The sequence below is a fragment of the Fringilla coelebs genome (genome assembly GCF_963513975.1).
Source record: "Fringilla coelebs genome assembly, chromosome: 17".
Classification (NCBI taxonomy): Eukaryota; Metazoa; Chordata; class Aves; order Passeriformes; family Fringillidae; genus Fringilla; species Fringilla coelebs.
Window position 1 is genome coordinate 11,394,501 of NC_140043.1, and position 24,246 is coordinate 11,418,746.

At 44.7% G+C, this 24,246-nt stretch overlaps 1 protein-coding gene across 8 annotated transcripts; it reads left to right on the forward strand.

The window, feature by feature from the left end:
• The first annotated feature begins 229 nt into the window (after nt 1-229).
• GIT2 (GIT ArfGAP 2) lies at nt 230-24,078 on the forward strand. Of its 8 annotated transcripts, none has more exons than XM_084217189.1 (21): nt 230-345; nt 4,626-4,759; nt 5,272-5,384; nt 6,058-6,163; nt 6,474-6,560; nt 6,707-6,837; nt 7,300-7,394; nt 7,938-7,983; nt 8,759-8,810; nt 9,250-9,322; nt 9,650-9,747; nt 10,025-10,136; nt 10,583-10,725; nt 11,453-11,602; nt 12,991-13,239; nt 14,605-14,694; nt 16,925-17,007; nt 17,094-17,276; nt 18,766-18,870; nt 20,980-21,043; nt 21,845-24,078. In XM_084217189.1, exons 1-21 carry the CDS (start codon nt 294-296, stop codon nt 22,055-22,057), a joined length of 2,379 nt encoding a protein of 792 aa, XP_084073315.1. In that variant the 5' UTR covers nt 230-293; the 3' UTR covers nt 22,058-24,078. The 8 variants fall into 8 exon arrangements, with proteins under 8 accessions (XP_084073315.1, XP_084073316.1, XP_084073317.1 ...); XM_084217190.1 differs by having other exon boundaries at nt 18,769-18,870; XM_084217191.1 differs by having other exon boundaries at nt 8,762-8,810.
• Nucleotides 24,079-24,246: the final 168 nt, after the last annotated feature.

A 24,246-nucleotide genomic window follows, 5' to 3' on the forward strand; every position in this document is an offset into this window, starting at 1 on the left:
GGCAGGGCTTGCTGCACAGCGGCCTCTTCCACCAGCCTTCCGAAGCGTCGTCTCACCCGTCACCCCGCCGAGAGGGTGCAGCGGGCGAGCTGGCGCAGCCCCAGGCGGGAGCGCTCAGTGCTGCGCCGCTGAACCGGAGCTCAGTTGAAGGCAGGCCGGTGCCAGCAGTAAAGATGGCAGCACGGGCGACATGCGGAGCGGCACAGGGCGGCTCGGCGCGCATGCGCGGGGCCGGCCCGGGGCTGGCGGGGCCCGTTACCGGCCCCGCTGCCGCCGCTGCCGCCGGTCCCGCGATGGCGAAGCGCCTGAGGAGCAGCGAGGTGTGCGCCGACTGCAGCGCTCAGGGTAGGCACGGCACCGCCACCGGCACCGCGCGGGCTCGTCCCGCCGACCCCTCTCGGGCCGGGGGCCGCGGGGGCGCCGCTGGCCCGGGGGTGTCACCGCCCCGGAGCGGCCGGCGCTGCACCTGTGATGGAGCGGGAGGGTTCGGGTGGGAAGGGACCTTAAAGCCCACGGGCAGGACAGCTTCCAGCAGCCCGTGCTGCTCCAAGCCGCGGCCAGCCCGGCCTGGGACACTTGCAGGGCTGGGATATAACTCCGTGTCCGAGCGTCCGGGTCCCGCCGGCACCGCCGCCCCTCCCGAGGCCGGGGCAGGCAGAGCTCCGGGGGCATCCTGGAGAGCTCCGGTGTGGAGGAAACGCGGAGCTCCCCGGTTTGGGAAGGAGGAAAGCTGACAGAAATGCACCTTCCAGTCACGGGGCTGAAAGGTGGGAGGAGGGCGTGGGCTGGGAATGTGTCACTGGAAGGGACCGGGCTGCTTTGGGGGAGCGGGGAGGGCGAGACCGGGCTGGGCTCGGAGCATCCATCCCCTCTGCATCCTCCCAGGTAAGCTGGGCGTTGTCCCACGGCCGGGGTTGGGTGTAGGTGTCCCAGACTTCCAAGGAAAGTTGTGCTGAGGTGTCTGGGACGCTCAGTGTCTGCTCTGGGCTGACATAGCCCACTGCAGATCATTTTGGGAGTGTATGGAAACAGATCTTGTCTTTAGAAAGGCTGTTGCATCTCCTGATCATCTGTAGTTCTGCTGCTCTTGTATCTAAACCTGTTTTATTTTTATCAGCTCTGTCTGTGTCTTTTCTGTCTCTCCAGTTTTTGCTGTTTGTGTTCTGGGCAGGATTATGCACATACTGAAATGAATTGAAACACTAATATAATAATACATTATTGTTACATGTGTAACGTAGCTATCTGTGTAGTGTAGATAACACTTGAGTTGGCAGAAGATAGGATGTGGGAGAAGGATGAACAACTTTTATTAATCTGAGTTATGTTTTAAAAAAACGATAAAAGTTCCTAATTCACTTCCAGAAAGTTACTTTCTTCTTTCTACAGAAGGAATTCTCCCCTGAGAGGGTAGTGAGGACCTGGCACAGGTTGCCCAGAGAAGGTTGCCCCATCCCAGGAAGTGTCTAAAGCCAGGCTGGACAGGGCTTGGAGCAGCCTGGGATAATGGATGTCCCTGCTCATGGTAGGGATTGGAACTGGGTGAGCTTTAAGCTCTCTCCAACCCAAACCAGTCTGGGATTCTGGGATTCTACTTGAACCCCTATAGAAATTTGGTTTTACAATCAGTGGAGCTGGCATCTCTCAGGCAGGCAATTTTCCCTATCACACAAGGTAGCCTATCTATGCTTGCACACCTCAGGGGTGTTGTGACTCGGAGATAAAGCTGTGTGAATTGTGTTCCTTAAGCTCCTGGGGGTATCAGAATCACTGTCTGGTAATCCTGTAACCCTGCCTTTTATCATGACATTAGAGCACTGCCAGCTCTTTACTTATTTACTAAAAATCTATGGCTTATCCACATATATAAAGAAATCTTAACTTAATTACTAGAAATCTATCTGTATATAAAGAAATCTTAATTTAATCTTTTTGTAAATAAAACCAATCAACCCCTTCCTTTAGCTAAGCCAGAGGGTTTTTCTCTGGGTGCAGGGGGGCTGTGTCAGGAGACCTGGGGGCTGCAGCCTTTGCACCAGGGTGGGTGTGCCCAGCACCTGCATTAATTATTGCTTCCCCTGGAAGCTCATCAATGCCCCCTTTGTCTCTGCAGAGGCAGAGTGTGGAGGGTTTTCTTTGACCCCTTGGGGGTGATCTTACAGGAGCTCTTGTGCTGCACTTCCTATCCCGAGGCAGGAGCTCCGTTCTCAGACCCAGGGCCGGGTTTGTCTTCATCTCACACTTCCTGTTTTGAACCACCCTGCAGGTTCCTGAAAGCGCCTGCCTGGCCCTGCAGCCTCTCCCTGATTGTCCTTTGTATCAAAACCTTTGTGGGCAGCAGGGCCAGGCTGGGACCAGCCCTGAGCTGGACACTGAGGCCCCTCAGTTGATTTGTCCAGCTCTGGGTCCCTCGCTCCAGGACAGACCTGGAGGGGCTGTAGCATGTCCAGGAAAGGGAATGGAGCTGGGAAGGGGCTGGAGCACCAGGAGAGGGTGAGGGAGCTGGGAAAGGGGCTCACCTGGGGAAAAGGAGGCTCAGGGGGGACCTTGTGGCTCTGCACAGCTCCTGACAGGAGGGGACAGCCAGGGGGTGTCAGGCTCTGCTCCCAGGGAACAGGGACAGGAGGAGAGGAAACTGCATTAAATTGTGCCAGGGGAGGGTCAGGGTGGACAGCAGGAGGAATTTCCTCATGGAAAGGGTGGTCAGGGCTTGGCAGGGGCTGCCCAGGGAGGTTTGGAGTCCCCATCCCTGGAGGTGTCCAAGGAATTCCTGGATGTGGCACTCAGTGCTCTGGGCTGGTGACAAGGGGATGATCAGTCTAAGGTTGGGCTCAGTCTTTGAGGTCTTTTCAGTGATTGTGGGATTCTGATATTTTGGTACTGGCTTAAACATATTCTGATCAAGTCCATAATTAGGTCCCTCTTAAAAATTACTCAAATTCCAGGACAGATGCTTCATTGCATTAAATTTAAACCTGAAATATCCAGGGGCATTGGGTGTTGAGGTGGAGATAAAGAAAACCCCCAGTGCTGCCTGTTGATAATGCAGAGCAATGCTCACAAACAGCCTGGGAATGAGCAAGGGAAAGGATCCCTAAGGATCCCATCCATGTGTGATGAGGTTGTCTCTAACAAGAAGGGACCAGGCTCATTAATCTGGAAGGCTGCCTCAGTTTGGGTCGTTAGGTTGCCATGAATGCATCTTCACTCCATTGCTGTTCTTTTTTTTTCTCGGGAATCAAAATTGTTAAATAATGGAATGATTTAACAAGGAGTTCAATGTGCTTGTTTTAATTTGTTTTTTAACAAATTGTTGTTTTTTTTTATCTCACCTGCTTTAATTTGGCTGTGGGCTGGGCTGGTTCTGGTGGGTCAGGAGATGCTGCTGTCCCTCGTGGCTCAGACAGGTTTGCCTGCAGCACACCCAGATCATCCACTCTGCTCAGAAACCTGAGAAATCACATCTCATTTGCAGGGATTCAGTCCATTTGTGTGGGTCAGAGGAGACTTTTCCATATGATGCACCAGTGCTCAGATGTGTTCTGACAGGACTCAGAAGTTCTCTCATCAAATACCAGGCAGTCTTGTACTCACTTATTTGGCCTCAGACTCATCTCTGCATTTGAAATTAAGATTTTTTCCAAAATAAAGGAGATCTTGATTTCCTTTTTTGTTCTCCTGGGATGTGCTAGGTCTGAAGCTCTGTCTGGCTGCTCAGTTGCCTGTTCCTGCAGGGTTCTGGCACGTTGAGTTTCACGTGTCACTGACAGAAATTGGAATTTCTTCTGGAGACTGAGTTCTGAGCAGCTGAGCGACCTGTTTGGTGTCCTGTGGGCATTTTTTGTTTCAACCTAATCTACCATTCCTACTTGATTTTATGCCTTTTGATGTTTGTAGCTGATATATTTTATTTACTACTTCATTTCCCATCAGTTTTCTTTCTGGGCTGCTTATAAGATGGTTCAGTTTGGATCTGCTGCAAGATGAAGTTATTTCGCTTGAGAATTTCAGATTTTATTGAGCCCTGACTTGGCACATATGTATCCTTCTTTATTATGACACTCTTGTGTGTTTTTATTATTTAAAGTGGAAATTTAAAAGAGGTTGTTATAATATAGAACTGAGAACTGAGTAGTAGAGGAAAAGTGCTGTGGTAACTTTGTGTTTTTAAAATTTTGTGGTTTTGAAAAGTATTTTTTGACAAGTTTTAAAAAAATCCCAAAACAGCAGAGTTTTTTTTTCAAAGAGCAAGTAGGCACTGTTGTTAGGAATGCTTCTGTGGGAGTCCACAAATAACAAGTAAAGCACTTCAAGGTGGTGATAAATTCAATGTTTTGTTATGTTTAGAAAGGAAAGTGTTTTCACAAGAAGAACTGCAAGCAGTGGGGCTTTTCCCCAAATTTCCGCTGCAGATCTTCTCACTGTCCTTGGAATCCCACATCCCCCATGAGTGCCAGGACTGGTGTTTCCCATTTTCCCAGCATCCAGAGCCCCAGCAAAGCTGGGCCATTCACAGGCTCACACAATGGCCAAGCAGGGAAGGTTAAAATGCTCATTTTAGACTCTGCTTTTGCAATCCAAGGTCGTGTCACTTCCTGTGTTATAGTGGATGGCTTCTTTTGCAGATCCTTGCTGGGCATCCATAAACAGGGGAATCCTGATCTGTGATGAGTGCTGCAGTGTGCACAGGAGCCTGGGCCGTCACATCTCCCAAGTGAGGCATCTCAAACACACCCCGTGGCCTCCAACACTGCTGCAGGTACAGAGGAAAGCTGTTTTCCTCCACTGAAACCAGATATGGGGATTTTTAAAATGTAATTTAAACCACTAAACCTTTTTTTTTTGAGAGGGATGGTCCTTTTAAGCTTTGTTTTTCTAAGTTATTCTCATTTTGTTTCTCTTGTTCTGTTGTGGTGGACCACTAAAGTCAGAATTATCTTTGCATGTTGAATTTGATACCTTTCCTTTGGAAGGTCGCTTCAACTTTTCTTTCCCAGTACATCTGTGAAAGAAATTCCACAGTACATCTGCTTCAACCTGAATTTTCTTTTCACTGGAGGTGCTGTTGGGAAGAGCAGAGAATTTTAAGGGGGTTCTCACTAAATTCCACATCATAACATCCTAAACATGTGCCCAGTTATGATATCCCAGCAGGTTACAGATGCTGGCACACAGAGTGGGAATCTGTTAGCTTGGTACCTGCTTGAAAATAATTACAGACAGTGGATTAATGCAGCCAACAGCAAAATATCTGTGTGTTCTGGCTTTCAGATGGTGGAAACTCTGTACAACAATGGTGCTAACTCCATCTGGGAGCACTCCCTGCTGGACCCTGCCTCCGTGATGAGCGGGCGGCGCAAGGCCAGCCCGCAGGACAAAGTGCAGTAAGTGGGAAATGCAGAACTGATATCTTGCAGAAATGGGATTATTTTATCCAGAAGTGACAGGACAACACATAGGAACCTCTGTGTGTTTGGTAGTTACTCTTTTCTTTTATTTCCAAGTATTAATTTGTTTAAAATTTATTGCAGAAATAGGAATACGGTGCTTGAATTATCTGAATTATTGATTCCTGTTGAATAGTGAGGAGCTCTGCTTGCACTTTAGTCAAAGGACTTTTCTTTGTCATATGTTTCAATTAACTGAATGCTGCCAACAAAATGGAGTTTGGTTGAGGAATTAAATAAAAGTTCTGAGATTTTTGTCCCTGACTATGGTGCTTCATTTTAAAATGTAAATAGCTGTGTAGAGTAAGTATAGGTCTTAAGTTGGCATGATTTTAAAGTCTGTATTTCTTTTAAGAAACAGACACCACATGTTACAGTCTGCAGATGTTTGATGGTTGTAACAGAACTTTTTCTCTATATAGTCAGACAATCTGCTCTGGGTTGTTTTTTAATGAAAATATTTTTCCATGCCTAACTTTGCCATCAGCAACACACAAATCTCTGATTCAATCTTCACTTGTGAATTTTTTCTTTTTCTGGAACATCTGTATTAGGAAAGCATTGACATTTCTTTCCTTTCCCTTCTTCTTGCCTGGATTTCTCTCTGCAGTCCCAACAAAGCAGAGTTCATCAGAGCTAAATATCAAATGTTAGCGTTCGTGCATCGCCTGCCATGCCGGGAGGACGACAGTGTCACTGCCAAGGATCTCAGCAAGGTCAGTGCCTCCTGGGACAGCACAGGCAGATCTCACTGACTTCCCTTGCTTGCTTTTGGCTGTTTCTGATTTTCTGCACTATCACATAAATAAAGAAAGTTTGACTTCAACTCAAAGCCCCTTTTTTGTGGGTATCACTGGAGGTGATGATTGAGAGGCATTAATTGAGGTGAACTTGGAGAAAACCCTTTATACAAAAGAGCTGTACTGAGAAGTCTGCCTACTTTTGTTTTTCAAACCATGGCTGAAAAACAACTGCTGAATCACTGTTTTTGCTGCTGTGTTAAATATAATTCTGCTTCTTTTTCAGCAACTCCATTCCAGTGTGAGGACAGGGAATCTGGAGACCTGTTTGCGACTACTCTCCTTAGGAGCTCAAGCCAACTTCTTCCATCCTGTAGGAACACTTTTTTCATTATTTTGATGATATAAAATCCATTCCAGTTTGTCTTATTTACACTCATTTCAGCTGATTCATGTTATATTTCAATCTTCTACTCAGACCTGTTGGTTCAGTAGATATTTTTTCTTAATCTCTTGCAGGAGAAAGGAAACACCCCACTGCACGTTGCTGCTAAGGCAGGACAGACTTTGCAAGCAGAACTGTTGGCAGTTTATGGTGCTGATCCTGGCACTCAAGATTCCAATGGGAAAACTCCAGTTGATTATGCAAGGTAGGAGTCTCTGATGCCCATAAATCACACAATGGACCTGCTAAGATACATTTCTGTCCTGAAATAATTTGTCTGCTAAATGCTAATAGTACTTTTTCCTGAAAGAGTGAATGAATAAAAATAAGGAATAAGTATTTTTATCAGATAACAGCCTGTGTTCTGTGTGCCTGAGACATCAGCTATGATGTCAATGACACAGGCTGTGCCAGTCTAGCAGCTGACAGGAAATCAATTAGAGAAGAGTTTCTGCAAGTTCAGGCTCCAGGAGGGAGGCTTAGCTGGGGAATTGCTGTAGGAATGTCCCAACTGCAGAGATGGGTTGGGGCAGAGGGGGTGGAACTGGGCTGAGTCTGTGATGGGTGGATGCACCAAACAGTGCAGTGTTGGCTTGTACTGAATGTGTTTGTTTGTGTGACCATTTCTGTGTGTCACTGACTGCCCCCTGTCCCTGTGTGTGAGCAGGCAAGGGGGGCACCATGAGCTGGCAGAGAGGCTGGTGGAGATCCAGTACGAGCTCACAGACAGGTTGGCTTTCTACCTCTGTGGCAGGAAACCAGGTGAGCACCACAGCTGCACCCTCAGACATGTCACTGTCACTTACAGGACATTCAGACTCTGCTGTGTCATATTTGTGCACTGCACTTTTTTGTATCCCTTCCAAATATTCAAACAAAATACACAGAACCAAAGAAGGTACAAGATGCATGATTACGGATGATGCATTTAAAATTGGGATTAAACTGCAGGGTTTTAAATAGAAATAAATTAAAAACAAAATTCCTTCCTGGTTTTCCACAAATACATGTTCTTTATATGCTGTAGAAACTCTTCCAAGTAGTTTGTTCTAATTGAAGTGCAACAGCAGGGGAGTGTTGTGTTAAGTGGGTGCCTTTTGAACACAAGGACACTTACAGATTTTTAACCATAAAGGTACCTCTGTTAGAACTTAATTTTCTTTTTTGATGGGATTTCCATACAACTAATAAGCCTTAATTGAGTAGTTGCATGCAAGATAAATTAATTAGTGTTCCCTGATGCTTATTATTGAAAACTGTAGGCCAGTACCAACCTTGTAAAGTGCAATTTGTTTTCAACTCTAGAGCACAAAAATGGGCAGCACTTTGTTATACCTCAGATGGCAGACAGGTAAGTTGCTGATTCCATCACATGTCTGAAAACATCAGAGTAAAAAAACCCTAATTATTAAGTTTTCTTTCCTTTCTGAAATACCTTTTAAGCTTGTTGCTATTCTAACTTTTTAATGTGTGCCTTTATTAGTCTTGAAAGCTTTTTTTCATAGAAAGAATATTGGAATATCAACAAATTCAGAAAATTATAGAAGCTGATTGTATTTATTAAAATGCAGGGAGAAGGTGAGACATTTCTGGGAAGGGAACACACGTGGGGAATTCCTAGGAAGCAGATTGTGGAAATAATTTAAGGACCAATTAAGTACTTTCCTGATTTTTTAATGCTTTTAACTTTTGATTATGATCAATGAAATCAGATTTGTATTAGAAGTATCAACTACTAATTTTAAGTTCCTGTTCCTCTTTTATTGCTGTGCAATTGGAAATAAGACGGCTGTAAGTAAACCACTGTCCACCCTCCTGCTTGCAAAACATCTGTGAAAAACTTAAAAATTGTGTGGGTAAAAACCTGTGGGTATTCATATTCCAAAGAATTTTTGGTATTATTTAAATTTAAATTTAAAAAGAAAGCTTAATAATATGCAAATTGGGATGTTATAGTAGCAATATTAATAACATCAGTGTGTTAAAAACAATGCTAAAAACACTGAAATATTAGGGGGTTTAAGGTAAAAGTGACATTTTAATCACTGAGTTACCAAAATGTAGAATTTGGATATGTAGAAGCCATGAAATGCTGTGGATGTAATGATCACTTCTTGTTTTCATAGCAGTCTGGATGTATCAGAACTGGCAAAAGCAGCCAAGAAGAAGCTTCAGTCTGTAAGTAAAACTCCTTTTCTAGATGTGGCACACTCACATCTGTCAGGACCCATCTGATGTAGGAGCAGCTTGAAAGACACCAATATTTTGTGATCCTTCACTGTTCATTGGAGTTCACATCTCCAGTGCATTTGGTACCTTATTCCCACAGAGCCTCTGCCTCACCCCAAACACAAAAGGTCTTCTTGTGGGAGAGGAAAAAAAATCTATTGACCAGGAAAGGAGTGTAGAACAGGATGGTTGTTTCTGTACCTAGAAATGGGGTCGTCATGCATCTCTGCTGCCTATGCAGGCTGAGAAAGGAGCATTTCTGTGGATTACAGAGCCTGGAGAAAAGAGCAGACTTGTGCTCTTACATTTTCTCTGTTATTTTCTGTTATCAGAGATCTTGCTGGGTTTCATTTCCTTTCAAACTGTCATTATTTTCCTCTACCCTTAGCTAAGCAACCACTTATTTGAAGAACTTGCCATGGATGTGTATGATGAAGTTGACAGGAGGGAAACAGATGCAGGTGAGTGAGACTTTTTGGAATGAAATAAAACAAGTCTGGATTGTCACTTTACATACAAGATTCCAATCCAAGCACATGTTCTGCTCAAGTGCTTCTGTATTCAGCAATTACTGCTGAGGGGAGTTTCTTTGTCTTGCATTGCCTGAAGGGGATGTTAATTGAAAAAAATCTTGTGTTTTTCACAGAGTAGAAAACCCTCTGGGGAAAAGCTTTCCTCTGAATTGATTGTGTTTGTGTTTGAAATTGCAGTCTTTTATTTGACAAAGAAATACTGTCAAGCAGTACAGGAAGGTTATTCCCTCTTCTTTTTTTTTTCCTCTGGAGCAGTTTGGCTTGCTACCCAGAACCACAGCACACTCGTGACAGAGACCACTGTGGTCCCTTTTCTTCCTGTAAATCCTGAATATTCCTCAACCAGGAATCAGGTATGAAATCTCAATGCTGTAAAAAATAATATCATAGCCCAGATAATTAAGTAGGCCTAAGTAATATTGCTTTACTGCATTTCATTATTGTAGAAGAGTTGCATCTGCTTGGAAAGAGGTTAAAATAATTTCATATTTCCCTTTTAAATCACACTTTTTGCAATAAATGTAGTTGAACAGTCAGCTCCAAGTGTGTAGTTTTAGTTTTTCCTGGGGACTCTACTGTTCTTCTGATACAGGATGTACTTTTCTTTTCTCTGCTTTATTCTGAACTTAGGGAAGGCAGAAATTGGCTCGATTTAATGCCCACGAGTTTGCTACACTGGTTATTGACATTTTAAGTGATGCCAAACGAAGACAGCAGGGGAATTCTCTCACTGGTTCCAAAGGTGAGTGAGTTTTTCTTGTCAGCTCCTTTGCAGGCACTTCTTCAGTAGCTCAGTCACTCCCAGAACCCCTCAGCAGAGCTGAATTATGAGAGAGAGAGCTAGATACTGTTTTCATACATCTTTTTCCCTCTGGAGACAAAATACCAAATATTTCCCTATATTTAATATTTCTCTATATTTTTCATTTGCAAACTGATATCCATTTGTCCAATATAGTCTCTTGGGTTTTTTTTTAATTTATATGAATTTTATTAAGCTGCTAAAGGATTCTCATGACTTATTTTAATTTGCCTAAACACTTAGAAGAAATAAAACGACAAAACCATAATACTTTGAAGTTTTGGACAGTAATCATTCCTTCCTCCTAGGTGGATCTAAATTAAATTTTTTTCCAAATTATGAACTTCTATTTCTTATTAGTATGTGTTTCATGTGTTGCTCTGCAGAAAATGTGGAGCTGATACTGAAATCAATCAGCAATCAGCACAGCAGTGAAAGTCAGGACAATGACCAGCCTGATTATGACAGTGTTGCTTCAGATGAAGATACAGATCTGGAAACAAATGCAGCTAAATCAAACAGGCAAAAGGTAGGATTGAAATAGTGATACACCCCCAAGTGTTATTAATAAAGGTAATTTGCATAAATTATCAGAAAATTAATATTTTAATTAATTTTGTAATCCTGCCTCAGTCTATGAACTTTCTTAAATGTTGTTGCTTAAGGATTTTTTATTGTAAAAAAAAAAAAAAGCCTCTCTAGAAAAGTAATGTGTATGGCTGGAGACAAGATACAGATTTAATGGCATAGATGAAATAATTGGATCTGCCAAAAAGCTCTAAATCAGTGATTCCATGGTATTTCAAAAACATTTACTGCTTCTTACTGGAGAAATACTCACAGCAGCCCAATAGTGTCCAAGTGAGTTAAACCATTCCTGGAATAATGCAGAATGGCATCAAAGGGCAGTAAAACCTGGTGGTTCTACTTTAATGTTCCCTGAAAATGCACCCTGGATATTTAGCAGTCTGTCTTTCATAACTTTTCAGTTCTTTATTGCATATTTTTTAAAAGCCCTTATAAAACAGTGTTTTATCACTGAAATGCTGATGCAAATGTTTTTAGAGGAGCTAAGAGCTGACTGACCTCAGATTGCTTTTCTAGAGGACTTCAAATGATTCTGGTTAATGGCTCTTATTAATTTCAACTTAATTTGGACTGTGATGCCTTTAAAGTACATAAAAAGCTGTTGAAATATCATTATCTTGTTTTCTTCTTCTTAATGGTGTAAGCATTTTTCTCTTCCTTTTTCCTAGAGCTTGGATTCAGACTTGTCAGATGGACCAGTGACAGCCCAGGAATATATGCAGGTTAAAAATGCCTTGGTGGCTTCTGAGGTGAAGATTCAGCAGTTAATGAAAGTGAACATCAACCTGAGTGATGAGCTGAGGATTATGCAGAAAAAGGTAACAGAGGAGCCCTTCCCTCCAGCTCTTGGGGTATCTCAGGTTGTCAGAATAAAATTGCTGGAAATGAGAATGAAATAATCCAGTATTAGGATAGTGAGAGAATTCATTTGGAAGTGGAGCTGCAGACGTGAGACTATAAATATTTATGTGCAACACATGCTTTAAATCTTGGTTTTTTGTGGTCCTGATCCAGCCCTGCAAATCACAAGGTTGATTTGACTCATGTCAAAACTGTAGCATCAGTTTTCCAAGTGACAGGACAGTTGTTGCAAGTCTTGGGTGTTTTTGCTGTCTTGCTTCAATATAAGCAGCTTTAAGCAATGAGGAATCAAGTGCCAGCCCACCTTGTGTGTGTGCACTTCTCTATATTTTTGTGGAGTAAAGGACATTTTTTATCTGAGTTCACTATCCTATCTGGCTGGCTAGAAAGGGCTGGCTGTTTACCCTCAGATTAATTGGAATATCCTTGTCTGTTAAGTGCCAATTATCTTCTATTCTGTTGGATTGGTGAACGCTGGGAGACCTCAGGGTCTTTCAGCAGCTTGTATTGGTTTCAGCATTTCTCTTGCATCAGTTGAATTAATTTTTCACTTACATTGGATTTCTTTGGGGCCTATGAATTAATGAGGCTTTAGGATATTTTCATGGTGTAGCAGAAGGGAGATCCTTGCTGTCCCACAGTTTTTCTTCACTTCATCTTTTCTTTCTGATGTGTTAATATAGCAAACTTACTCCAAGTCCACAAAATAATCAGAATTGGTGCATTTTCACTATCAAATAAATTCATAATAATAAAAAGCTTTAGAATGCTTTCTTGTTGGCTTCTTAGATAGCAATAGCTGATGCCTAATTTTCATAAGCTGAACTCTCTCCTTGCTTTGCAGAGCAAGCTGAAATTCCTTTGTGCTGCCTCTGGTGTCTGTGCTGCAATTCTGGCATCGTCAGATTTTACTGGCCTTATGTTAAAGTCTTCTAGGTCCTTGTATTGGCTGCTGCAATGGATCCCTTTGCTTGGAAAACTGTTGTGTTGGCAGTCCTTCCCCCACAGCCTCCTTCTGTCCAGGATTCCTGTGCCAGTAGAGCAGGCTGGAGGGAACAGGTCGTGTGTTTTTGAGTTTTGAGCTACAGCGGCCAATTTTAACATCTAACTTTAGTTTACATCCCAGCAGCTGCTGGAAATCAGCACCTAAATATTTCCAGATCTGGAACAAAGGTGTTTCTATGCTTGTACCAAGCAAGTCAAGAATATTTTGAAAAAGAAATGACCCCCCAGGCAGCAGTACCTGGATTTTCTGGTACGGCTGACAAGCGAGTGTCGTGCGGTCACTTTGCTTTTGGCACTTGCTCTTAGGAAACCAAATCCCACTGCTAAACATTTCTTTCAGCTCCAAACTCTCCAGAGTGAAAATACCAACCTCAGAAGACAGGCCACAACCAATATCTATCAGGTGCAAAGTGGTTCTGAGTACCCAGACCCCAGCAGCAATTCCTCCCTAAAGCGGCGCCCGTCGGCCCGGGGCAGCAGGCCCATGTCCATGTACGAGACTGGCTCGGGGCAGAAGCCCTACCTGCCCATGGGGGAGGTCACCTACCCAGAGGAAAACATCACCAGGCTGCAGCCCTTCCCTCCACACGTGAGTAAAACTGCTGCTGCTTCTGCGCTGCCTCTCACCTTCTGCTTTGCTGCCTCTTCTGACGCTGCTCGTTCGCTCAGCTTCTGCTTCAGAGGGGGAAAAAAAGGCCAGGGGGGATAAAACTGTGAGAATTGTTCATGTTTGCTGTATTAACATGTCTGCAGGAGCCTGATGGTTTGAAAAGCAGAAGCTGTAGCAGTTCTGGAGTATGGAGACTGGAGCTTTTGGCTTCTGCTCAGCTGGTTTTTTAAACCATGCTATATGTATATAAAATATCAATATGTGATTGTCTGAAAATCAGGAAGGGAGGGGGGAATAGTATTCCAAGAAGGTAGGTAAAGTTCATGTATTTCTGGAGATAAACATGCAGGTATTAATTTGGGGAACTTCATAACCACCTTACAAAAATAAAATCAAATTGAAAAATTTTCCCCAGACTACCAGTTTCTTGTTCTGAATTTGGAACTGGAGGCTGGAGATGGTTTAGATCTGCCAGTCAAGCAGATTCTTCTGGTTTAGTGTTTTCCTGTGTGATGTGGAGAGGGAGTTCTCTGTTGGCCAGAGGGATTTTGCACTGAGGTCTTCACACTTTATAGAAGTGACCCAACACATGCTAGTGCATTTAATTAACAAGTACACTTAATTAATTAGCACAGTTAATTTTTTGTTTCGCTTTCTTAGATTGCGCTGTGGGCTGGAATACAGGACTGTATCTTTCAGACACACATTGAAAATGTGTGGATTTTTGACAATAACTTTCCCTCTTAGTAGCAATGTCTTTTATTTCCTTCCAGTCAAATCATTAAGGCCTTTAAAATGTATTTTGAAATTACCTTTGGCATGAGGGAGGGCAAATATTCCATGCACATTCCACAGAACATAGTTGAATGCACCAAGGGAGGCAATCCCCACCATCAATTAAATTAATTTAAGCTATGAAATTTTAAATTATATTGTCATGTTGATATGATGACAGTTCTGGCAGCAAGAAATGTCAGAATTCATTTGTGTGTGACAAAGTGTGCAAAATGTGACAGTGCTTTGTATAGGTCCTATGGTCATTTGGGTGGAAATTTGGGCAGCAGTGGCAGCTCTGAAGCATTGATTTGTTTTGTGGAGTTAGTTAATTTGGCATGTGGTGAAGTTTTTTTTTGTTCTCCATGGAATTTGGCACCTCTGGAGTCTCAGTATAGAAAGAGCATGAATTCAATTGTATTTTGAAGGGATTAAGTCCCCTCAGCCTAAGCCAGATTCTCAACATCATTCTTGCTTTATGTCATCTCCATGGTTTTAAGAATGTTCTTTTGATTTCAGTTAAGAGTTTGTTTGTGTTTTGGTTTTGGTTTTTCTCTTTCCCATTTTTAGATCGGGAGGAGTGCGTTTGTGACCTCCTCTTCATCTCTACCTTCCTTCCCCTCCACGCTTTCCTGGTCGAGGGATGAGAGCACACGAAGGGTTAAGTACCTTCCCCATCGGTCTTTTCCCTGGAGGAGGTGCCAATCTCCCCAGAACCACATCCTCTCTCTTCCCCCCTCACTGCCTGGCCTTCCAGCCTGCATGGAGCAGAATTTCCTCCCTTCCATTCCTGCTGCCCCCAGCTCCGGGCTCTTGCCTCTCTCTAACCTCACATCTTCAGCCTTTAACACCATGCACACTTCTCCAGGTCACTCTTTCAGCTGCACAACAGCCCCAAGACAAGCTGGCTGCTGTTTGAACACTGATTTTCCAGGCTCTCACTGATGTTTCTAAGCCAATGTACAACTCTCCTGCTGACTAAAAGCACTGCATGAGGCCCAGCTTCAAAGCTGCTTCCCTTGGGGGCTGGTGGCTTGCACCAATCCAGGTGGTCTTGATTGACTGTTTGCCTTACAGATAACAAATTTGGGGGTTTAAATGTTTACTCTGGTCTCTCTCTGCCAGGACACAGATCCTGCTTTTTCATTCCTTCTGTCCCCTTTTATTTTGACTCTGTTTGGACATATTAGCTCAGAAAATATGAGATTTGCAAGTAGGAATAGAATAAAAAACTTTCAAGGGAATATCCTGCTTGGCCAAATGGAAATCTGGGTTTGGCTGCAGTGCTGTCTGGTACTAGAATCTTGCACAGGGTTTGGTTGATTGTTTTTATTTTCCACTGATTCTATATTACTGATTCCATAGTAGCCTCTTGTTGTCATTCATCACTGGTGTTTGTATTTCTGACCAGATGGTAGAGCTTTGCCACTATTTGGATTGTTGTCTCTGTACACCTGGGAGTGGGGAAAGGTCAGACTCTACATAAAATAGTTTCTTATCTTCAAAATACATTTCACTTTTACAATTGATCTTTACCAGCTGTCCTGAGAGAAGAGTGTTCAAAAAATGCTGGTTTTTCCTTCTGTGCAGAGTAACTTAAAAAAGGGGTTCCTAACTCCAGGTGCTTCACTTAGGAATTGATGGGTTTAACATCAGATGAGTGCTTAACAAATGTATGAATCTCAGCCAGTGAAAACCAGTTCCTGGTCACATTTTTGGTCTGTCCTTGAGGCAGAAATATTACTTGGTAAGCAGATTGGAGGTGTCCCTTACAGTTTAACCCTGGTGACTTCAGGGTTTCTGTGAGAGCCCCAGGGCTGCTTGTTGGGAATGTGAAGGACCCTGAGTGCTGCTCTGTGATCAGAGTGACACCAGCGTGGTGTATTTGACACCAGACACACCGTGCTGGGCACCTGGGTGAAGCTTTGCAGTTTTTAGAAGACTTGAGGAAGCAGATGTGTGGTGATCCTGGGGCCTGGCTGAGGATTTGCCCTCCAAGCTCATTTTGGTATCCTTTTCTTCATTCAGCCTTTGCTCTGGGATCAGCCTCCCACTTTGCAATGAGCCTACAGAGCTCAATCCAGCCTCTGCTTCCTTGCATTCCTCCTGCTCTCATTGCAGTTTCCACTTGGCCTCCTGCCCTTGTTGCATCCAGAACTCTCACTTCCTTGGTCTTCCAGCTCTGTCCCAGTATTAAGCATTCAGTGGGCCTCAGTTCCTCACACTTTGGCCTCCCACCCTGTTTTGGGCTTCACTTTTGCAATGGTCTTTAACCCCTCTGGCCCGAAATTGTGTTGAGCTCCAGGTCTCATTAGTCCCATACATGCCCTCAGTCTTCCACCTGCAGTTTGGGCTCCCCCATCTCTCTCCTGTCTTTATTTTGGCTTTCCCATTGCCACAGTCTTCAGCCCTTGTTCTGGGCTCCCATTTTGCAGTGGCCTCTCCACTCTGCATTCAGCCTCCCCACCATGGCCTCTGGCCTCTGCTCTGCTCTTGGTCTGGCCTCTTTTTCTCTGAGGTTCTCTCCCTCTCCAGCGGTTCTTATTCACTGTTCAGGCTCCTGTTTCATGGTGCTGCTTCTCCATTTGGCCTCTGCTCCTGGTGGCCTCTCAGAGTGTCTCCCTGGGGCAGTTTCAGTGGCAGGGAAGGATGCTGTGTCTGTCTGTCCTGCCATGCTGGGTGTCCAGGGGCTGGTGGGGCTGTGCTGGCAGTGCCCAGGGCTTTGGGTACAAGCTGAGCAGCAGCCTGGCATGGGGAGAGGGGCACAGCAGCTCCAGGGTAATGCAGGAGCTGTTGTGCAAGGAGCAAATCCCCGTGCACAGCACATGGCTCTGGCCCAGCCCAGAGCTGCTCTCTCCTGCACAGGCTGAAGTAAATCTGTTCCTTGCAGGCCTCCAAGCTGGAGAAGCAGAGCAGCGTGTCTGAGAGCGACTATGACAACCCCACCACCCCCGTGGAGCTGGAGGAGCCAGGGTAGGTGCTGTGACCCAGCTGGCACAGCCTGGGGGGGACAGGGCACCGCTGTGTCCCTGTGCCAAGCCCTGCTCTGCTCCCTGCAGGTCGGGCAGGAAGGGCAGGCAGCGCAGCATGGTGTGGCAGGGGGAGGGCTCCATCCCTGAGGACACAGACCCAGCCCCCAGCTCCAGTTTGCCCAGTACAGAAGATGTGATCAGGAAAACAGAGCAAATCACCAAGAACATCCAGGAGCTGCTGCGGGCAGCACAGGAGAACAAACATGACAGGTAAGGAGGGAGGGCTGGAAAAGCCCTGGAGGTGGTGAGAAAACAAAGGGAATTCTTCAGGTGTTTTCATCTTTACCACAGGTGAATGTGAAATACAGCCCTGCTATTTCACACCTGTAAAATGTGTAGGTCTGTGGTGTCCTTAGTGCCACAGGGCAGGTTGGGGACAAGTGACCTGCCCCTTGTGAGTGGGTCCTGGCTGCAGTGCTGCTGGCCTGCCCTTAACTCGTGAGTCCTACTGCAAAACCTGGGTTGTAATAGATACAAATCAAATGTGTTGTAGAAAACTCATTGCAAGTTTTTCTTGGGTCTTCGCCCCTCCATGTCCATAGGTAATTACACCCTGCAGTGTGATAGTTACACCAAGCCTTGCTTCAGGAGCAAATTGTGAAACAGAGAGAATTTGGCTTTCCTATTGAGGTATTAGGAGAAATTTTGTAGCAGCAAAAGTATTTTGAGCTGTTGGTTTTAGATACAGAGCCAGCTGAGTAAGCAGAACACTGACTGAGCACATCAGGCTGCAGCAGCTTCAGCTCCCACAGGGAAATTCTGACCCACCTGACCAATTTCCAGTATAGCTGTGGCTGCCTAAAAGTGATCTACCATTGCTGATCATCAGGTGCTGCTCCCCACACAGCTGTAAATCAAAGTTACATATTCCAGGTGTGAGCACATTTTGGGCTGGAACACTCTGGGCTCCACAAGCCTGGCCCTGCAAGCTGCTGGGTCTGGCTGTGCTGCGGCCCCAGCTCGGTGCCCTCTGTGCCTGGGAGAAGCAGCAGAGGTTTGTGTTGAGCCCTCACTTCCTGCCTCACTCAGAGAAGTGAACAACAATGGGGCCACTTTTGTTCTGTGTTTTTTCCTTCTTGTACTTTGCTATTTTTAGCAGGGCTGGCGTGGCCTCTCCTTCTCACCCGAGTGACGACTTCTGCCGTGTTTGTGCTGAGCTCTTTGCCCTTGGTGTAACCTTTTCAGTGCAATCTCTTGGTGCTTGTTTCACACAGAGAAGCTTTAAATGAGTGTAGTTTTTATGTGTATCACATTATACAGTTGTGAATTTTTTAAATAATCATTGAAGGAAACAATGCAGCATACCTGGCTTTTGCTGTTGAATTGATCAGGGTTTTAAAAAGCCTGTTATGCTGCATTTTTGTTTTCTGTACCACACGTGGAGTGAGGTGTTTGCCTATGCTTAGATGAGTGTTATCTTGCAAAACACTGAACTAGGAAGCTGATGTTCTTTGTTTTCCTCTTCCCTGGCTTCCTTAACACAGAGGAATGCTTCCTTACCAAAATGAGACACTTGAGGATGTAATAACACATCCTCCAAGTTCATGCTGGGAACGTTGTAGAGAAAAAAAATCGCGTGCTGCATAGCTAACTGGAGAGTGAGAAAATACAATGCAAGAGTGTCATCTATTAATGAAACCCCTTCTTCCTTTTGTTTCCCACTCTCTCCCATCCCTCTCCCTGTGCTCCATGGGCTCAGCAGGCCCTTGGAGCGTGGGGGCCCATCCCAGCTCAGACCCAGCCTCGGCACTGAGCGAGCGCCCCTGCAGCCTCTGAGCAGCCAGCAGCCCGGCCCTGCCTCCTGGTACTCTGGCCTCTGTCCCTGCCTCCCAGGCACAGTGTCCTTTCTCCTTCTCTCTGCTGCCTCTCTCCCTCCCTCTCTGGCTGCACAGGGGTCGTGGAAGGCGATGCATGAAATGCTGCAGGGGATGAGGGAGCTGCAGGCAGCCCCTCCAGGCCAGGGGTGTGGCACAGCCCCTTCAGCTCCCAGTAGGTATCAGTGGGGAGCAGAACCACAGCCTGGAGCTGGAGCTGGCTCTGGTGTATTCTCCTGGCTCTGTTTTGGTTTTTATTGCCTGTCAAGATGAATTGAATTACAGCTTGGTTGGTTTGTGGGATCACAGAAAAGTTTGGGTTAGAAGGGACCTTAGAGCCCCCCTTGTTCTAGCCCCTCCACTATCCCAGTTTGCTCCAAGCCCCATCCAGCCTGGCCTTGGACACTTCCAGGGATGGGACAGCCACACCTTCTCTGTGCCAGGGCCTTCTCACTCTCACAGGGAAGAGTTTCTTCCTTTAGGAAGAAATCTTTGAGGTTTGAAGTTCCCTTCCAACTCAAACCATTCTGTGATTTTATGAACAAAACATGTGGTTGCTGCATCTTAGCACCATTGCAAAAGTAGCAGGAGTTTCACATTCCCAAGGTGGAATATTCACACCTGACAGCTGAGGCCCCTCGAGTGTTTATACAGCTGGGGGTCAAATGAGATCATTTGTATCCCAAATCCATGAAAAAAGATGTCTGTTTATATGGTACCTTCCAACCTGACCAAAACATTGTTTGCTAGTGCCTAAAATAAAAGTGACATTTGCCTGAGAGGCTCTTTAAAAGAGAACTGCCCAGGTTCAAATCCAGCCAACAAATGTCAGGATTGGAGGAAGAGATTAACACAATTTACTGCTAATGAGGGATTCCTTTTCCAAGCTGTCACTACTTGAATATCTTCCTGATGTCTCACTGGAATGTGTAAACCCAACACAGTGTCAGAGCATCTCACAGTGAGTGTTTAAACACTAAATCCATTCCTCCAGGCTACACTGGAAATTTAGCAGCTGACCTAGAGAATATACAGTGAAATGTGTTTTTCACCTGAGTGTCTCATTCAGGTTATTCCCAGGGCTTTCTCTGCCTTGTTAGTGAAGGTTTTAATCAGTAAATTGACTTTTTAATGAGGTAGGGTGCTCGTCACTGTGGCTGCAGGGAGCAGATTAATCATTAACTTCACAGCAGAAGGGGAATTGTGGTGAACTTGGAAGACCTCTCTCCACTTTTAGTTTATTTGGAAGAACTCATGTGACTTGAGACACAAGGAAATACTCCTTTTGAAGCAATTTTCCTGCATTGCCAAAATGACCCCAGTGTGTTGCTTTTCTCTCAGTGCATTTGCAAGTGACTGATTTTTTTGCACCTTTGGTATTGCAAGAAGATCAAATAAATCATGACGGGGGGGGTGGGTTTGGGGACTCTTTTTGCTTGAAAGGGCACTGACCTACCATAACCCACACATGCTGAATTGTTTTCTTGAATGCTTTGTGAATTTTGAGATTCTCTTGCTTAAGATTGGATCATGTGAACTAACTTATGCTAAAATTGAGTCTTTGAAGCATAAAAGTGAATATTTTTAAATGAGAGTTGTGAGAGAGCACACTAACACTTCACTATTCACAGCAGCTTATGGGAAATAGTTCTATTTTGAACAGACCAGTTTTTCATTTGGTATATAAATCAGAAGTGAAATCTGTGAGGATTCATGGAATCTGCCTTTTTGTTAACTAATTCATCAGAATTAGTGAATATTTAGAATTCACAGACTGTGAATGCAGTTGGTAGTTTGGGGATGCATGTGTGTGAGAACTCTGCCTTGTCTATTTACTGGGTATTAATTAATTCAAGAAGGCATCTTGGTGTTCTGGAGTTGAACACAAATGGAGACTTTCCTGAGAGTATGAACAGTTATTCCTTTAAACCAACTCTGAAAAACAATGAAAAATCTAAGAAATAATTGTGCACTGTTGGTTAAGTTCTTGCTTTTTCTGAAGTCACATGGTTGTTTTTAGAGTAACAGTCACTGAGCAGTGAAGTGGAAGAGGGAAGGGGGTCTCTACACAATGAATAACCCAGGGCATCTTTCTGCAGCTATATACCGTGCTCCGAGAGAATACATGTGGCAGTGACAGAAATGGCAGCCTTGTTCCCAAAAGTAAGTACCTGCCACCATCAGTTTGGGCCTCAGTCTTTATGGGTAATTCCCATTCAGAATGAAAATCAAAAATTACTTCCCTTCAAAATGAAAATGGTAGGGAGAAAGGGTGGGGTTATGATGCACCTTTATATTTATTAGCATGGCAGCTGGTAAAGGCTGAAGTGGGAGTCCAGGCCTTTCATTGTACTCTTGAATGTAAAACTCTTAAAAACTGTGCAAAACTGGAGGTGCTTGGATCTGGCATGAAGAGTTGTGCAGTTATATGGGAATTTCACCAGACTCATCACCCCCTTTTCCATCTCAGTGCCATCACCTGGATTTCTTTTCTGCAGCCACATTTAGATCTGTTATCCATCCCTCCCTCCATCCCTCCCTCCATCCATCCATGGTGATCTGTTTGCTCACAGCAAATTTAGGGAGTGAAATCCCCATGACCAAGTTCTTATAAATTCTTACCCACCTCTCCAAAACTGCAAGGAAGGAGCCAAGGCTGCTGTCCCGCCTGCGCCCATCATCCTGGACATGCTGTCCCCTCCTGCCAGCCAGGACGTGGGCTGGGACTGTAAACAGCCACCAGAAATGTGCATGAGTAACTTCCTAAGGGAGGGCACGGAGCAATATTCCTGCCTGCTGCCTGGCAGCCCTTCGGGATCTCCCCGAGAGGAGGGAGAAATTCCGCCCGCTGCCACGAGGGGAATCGGGGCTCGGCCGCATCAAAGAGCCCTTGTGAGCACTCCCGGCTAATTGAAAGGTTGTGTTGTTCTGCCTGTTGTTCCAGCGTCTGTTTTCCCTTCCCAGAAGCCCAAGTCGGAGCTGGTGAGGACTTCCCTGCGCCTGCTGACATCCAGTGCCTACAGGCTGCAGTCGGAGTGCAGGAAGGCGCTGCCCGCCGAGCCCAGCCCCGCGCCCGACATGCAGCTGGTGACACAGCAGGTCATCCAGTGCGCCTACGACATCGCCAAGGCTGCCAAGCAGCTGGTCACAATCACAACCAAAGAGAACAACAACTGAGGCACTCGGGGCTTTTTACTCTGGGGTTTTTTTTAAAGGTTGGATTTCAACATGTAGGTGTGGAACTATGCGCATTTTTACAAGGAAAAAAAACAAACTTCAAGGGGCAAGAATTTTTTTTTTTTTAACTCAGTATTATTTTTGCATGTTTTCTAACAATTTTATGATTAATTTAACCCACTGCCTTATTTTGTGCCTGTGTTGCCAGTGTAGTTATGGATAATAGCATGTTGCAAGTAGCTGTTGAGCCACTCTCATGTCCCAGCGCTGTACCGAGCTCTCGTAGATGTTTCCTTGGGGCCACGTTCTGCTTTCAGATCCTGCTGTGGAACTGCTCTGACACCACTGCACAGATGGGAGAGCAGCATCTCCATCCCTCTGGAGCCTCCCCTGCTGGGATCCTGCTGGCTGAGGCTCCCCAGGCTCCAGGGACCGCTCCCAGCAGGAAGAAGGTTTGTCCTGGTAACGGGGTGCAAGCCCAACGTTCTCTGTTCCCATATCAACTGTTGTGCAATATGTTTTGTTTTTTTTTTTTTAGTCTGCTAAACCAGTAGTAGTTGTGGGCATCCAAGCTTGTTACGTGTAACTCTACAAGGTCTTTGTCACTTTATCTGTTTTGGAAGGAATTTGAAACTTAATAGTTATTTCTTTTAGTTGTCACTATGCCATTAATATATATGTTTGATGTTATTTTAGGGCATTAGTGGTTAAAATATTATCCTTTGTTTCTGAGTTAGTAATTCATTGTTAAGTTTCCTGCAGAATTTTCCTGTCATCTTTGAGGCACAGTCTTGTTTGCAGCAGCATTTCTCAGTAACTCCAGATGCAATTTCACTAAAGATTTCTGTGCTTATTAACAAAAAAAAAAAAAAAGTTAGAAGAGTGCCAGTGCAAAAGCAGCTGTGTCTGCCACAGCACATAACCTCTGTACCTCAACATATCCAAATGTGAAAACATTTCTCATATCTCCTAAGTTTTTTATGCAAATCTTTCAAAATTTGACAACTTGCTGAGTAACGCCTGCCAGGCTGCCTGGCCCCAGTGGCCATGTGTGCTCCAGATTTCTTTGTCCATAACAGTTCACAGAAGTGTGTCAGTCCATAATTTAAAAATGAGAATATTTTTGGGAGTCTGAATTTTAGGTGGAGCAGGAAATCACTGATTTCTGCCTCTGCCTCTGTCCCATTTCAAAGTGTGTTGTCCCTACCCAGGAGCCAGCCATGGTGTGTTTGTGTGGATATATCCAAGCACAAGTGCCACTGCACTGCTGGATTCCTGGTGCTGTCTGGCTCCCAGAGTCTGAGGGAGGGAAGGAATGGAGAGAGGAGGTGACAGCCCAGTAAATTAATGTTCTTCACTGTGGGGTTCTATTTCCTTTCTGCCCTTCTCAACCCGAGAAGCAGCTCTAGCCTGACAGCAGAGGCAGGCTGGGATTAAAACTGCAAATGACCTTTGTGAAACCTACTTCAAAATCATGCAACTGGCAATTCATTAAGCACATTGAGAATCTTCTAGGAACTTTTCCTTAAATAATGGCTGAAAGGCAGCAGGTGGTATTTTTTAGTCTCCCAGGACACCACTGTGTGCTGTTCTTTAACATATCTTACCTGCTTTCCAAAGCAGGGTGACACTGAGCTATGGTGTAATTTATCACTTATTTAAACCTGCCTTTGATCCAAAACCAAGGGACACTTAAGTAACTGCCAGCCCCTGCTCCAGCTACACTGAAATCAGAGTGGTCCACACCCCACAGGAACCCTCAGCAGCAAGTTCAGGAACCCTCCACTCACAGCACTGCAGTCACAGAGTTTGTAGCACCTCAAGTAACAAAGGTGTGTTTTTCTTTTAGGACTAGATCTCTTGTTCCCCTGTAAACAAACTTGCTCTTCCTTTACAAAATGCTGCAGAGGAAAGGAAAAGCTTTTTTTGCCTTTTTCCAAACCTTGTATTTATCAGTGTCATTCTGTCTGTATAATATTTTGACTTTTAATCTTTTGTTTACAGTATTACTATAAAATGCTAAAACCCTTTCAGTGTGTGAAATAATGTGGGCTTATTTGACTGCTGGTTCTTTAAAGATCTCTGGAAAGGTTTCTACTCTTGAGGAAAGTGCCAGTCTTGTGGCACTCCTTGTGCACTGTGACAGGACTGGTGTCAAGCTGCAGTAGTGGATGGTAACAGCAAGGAAT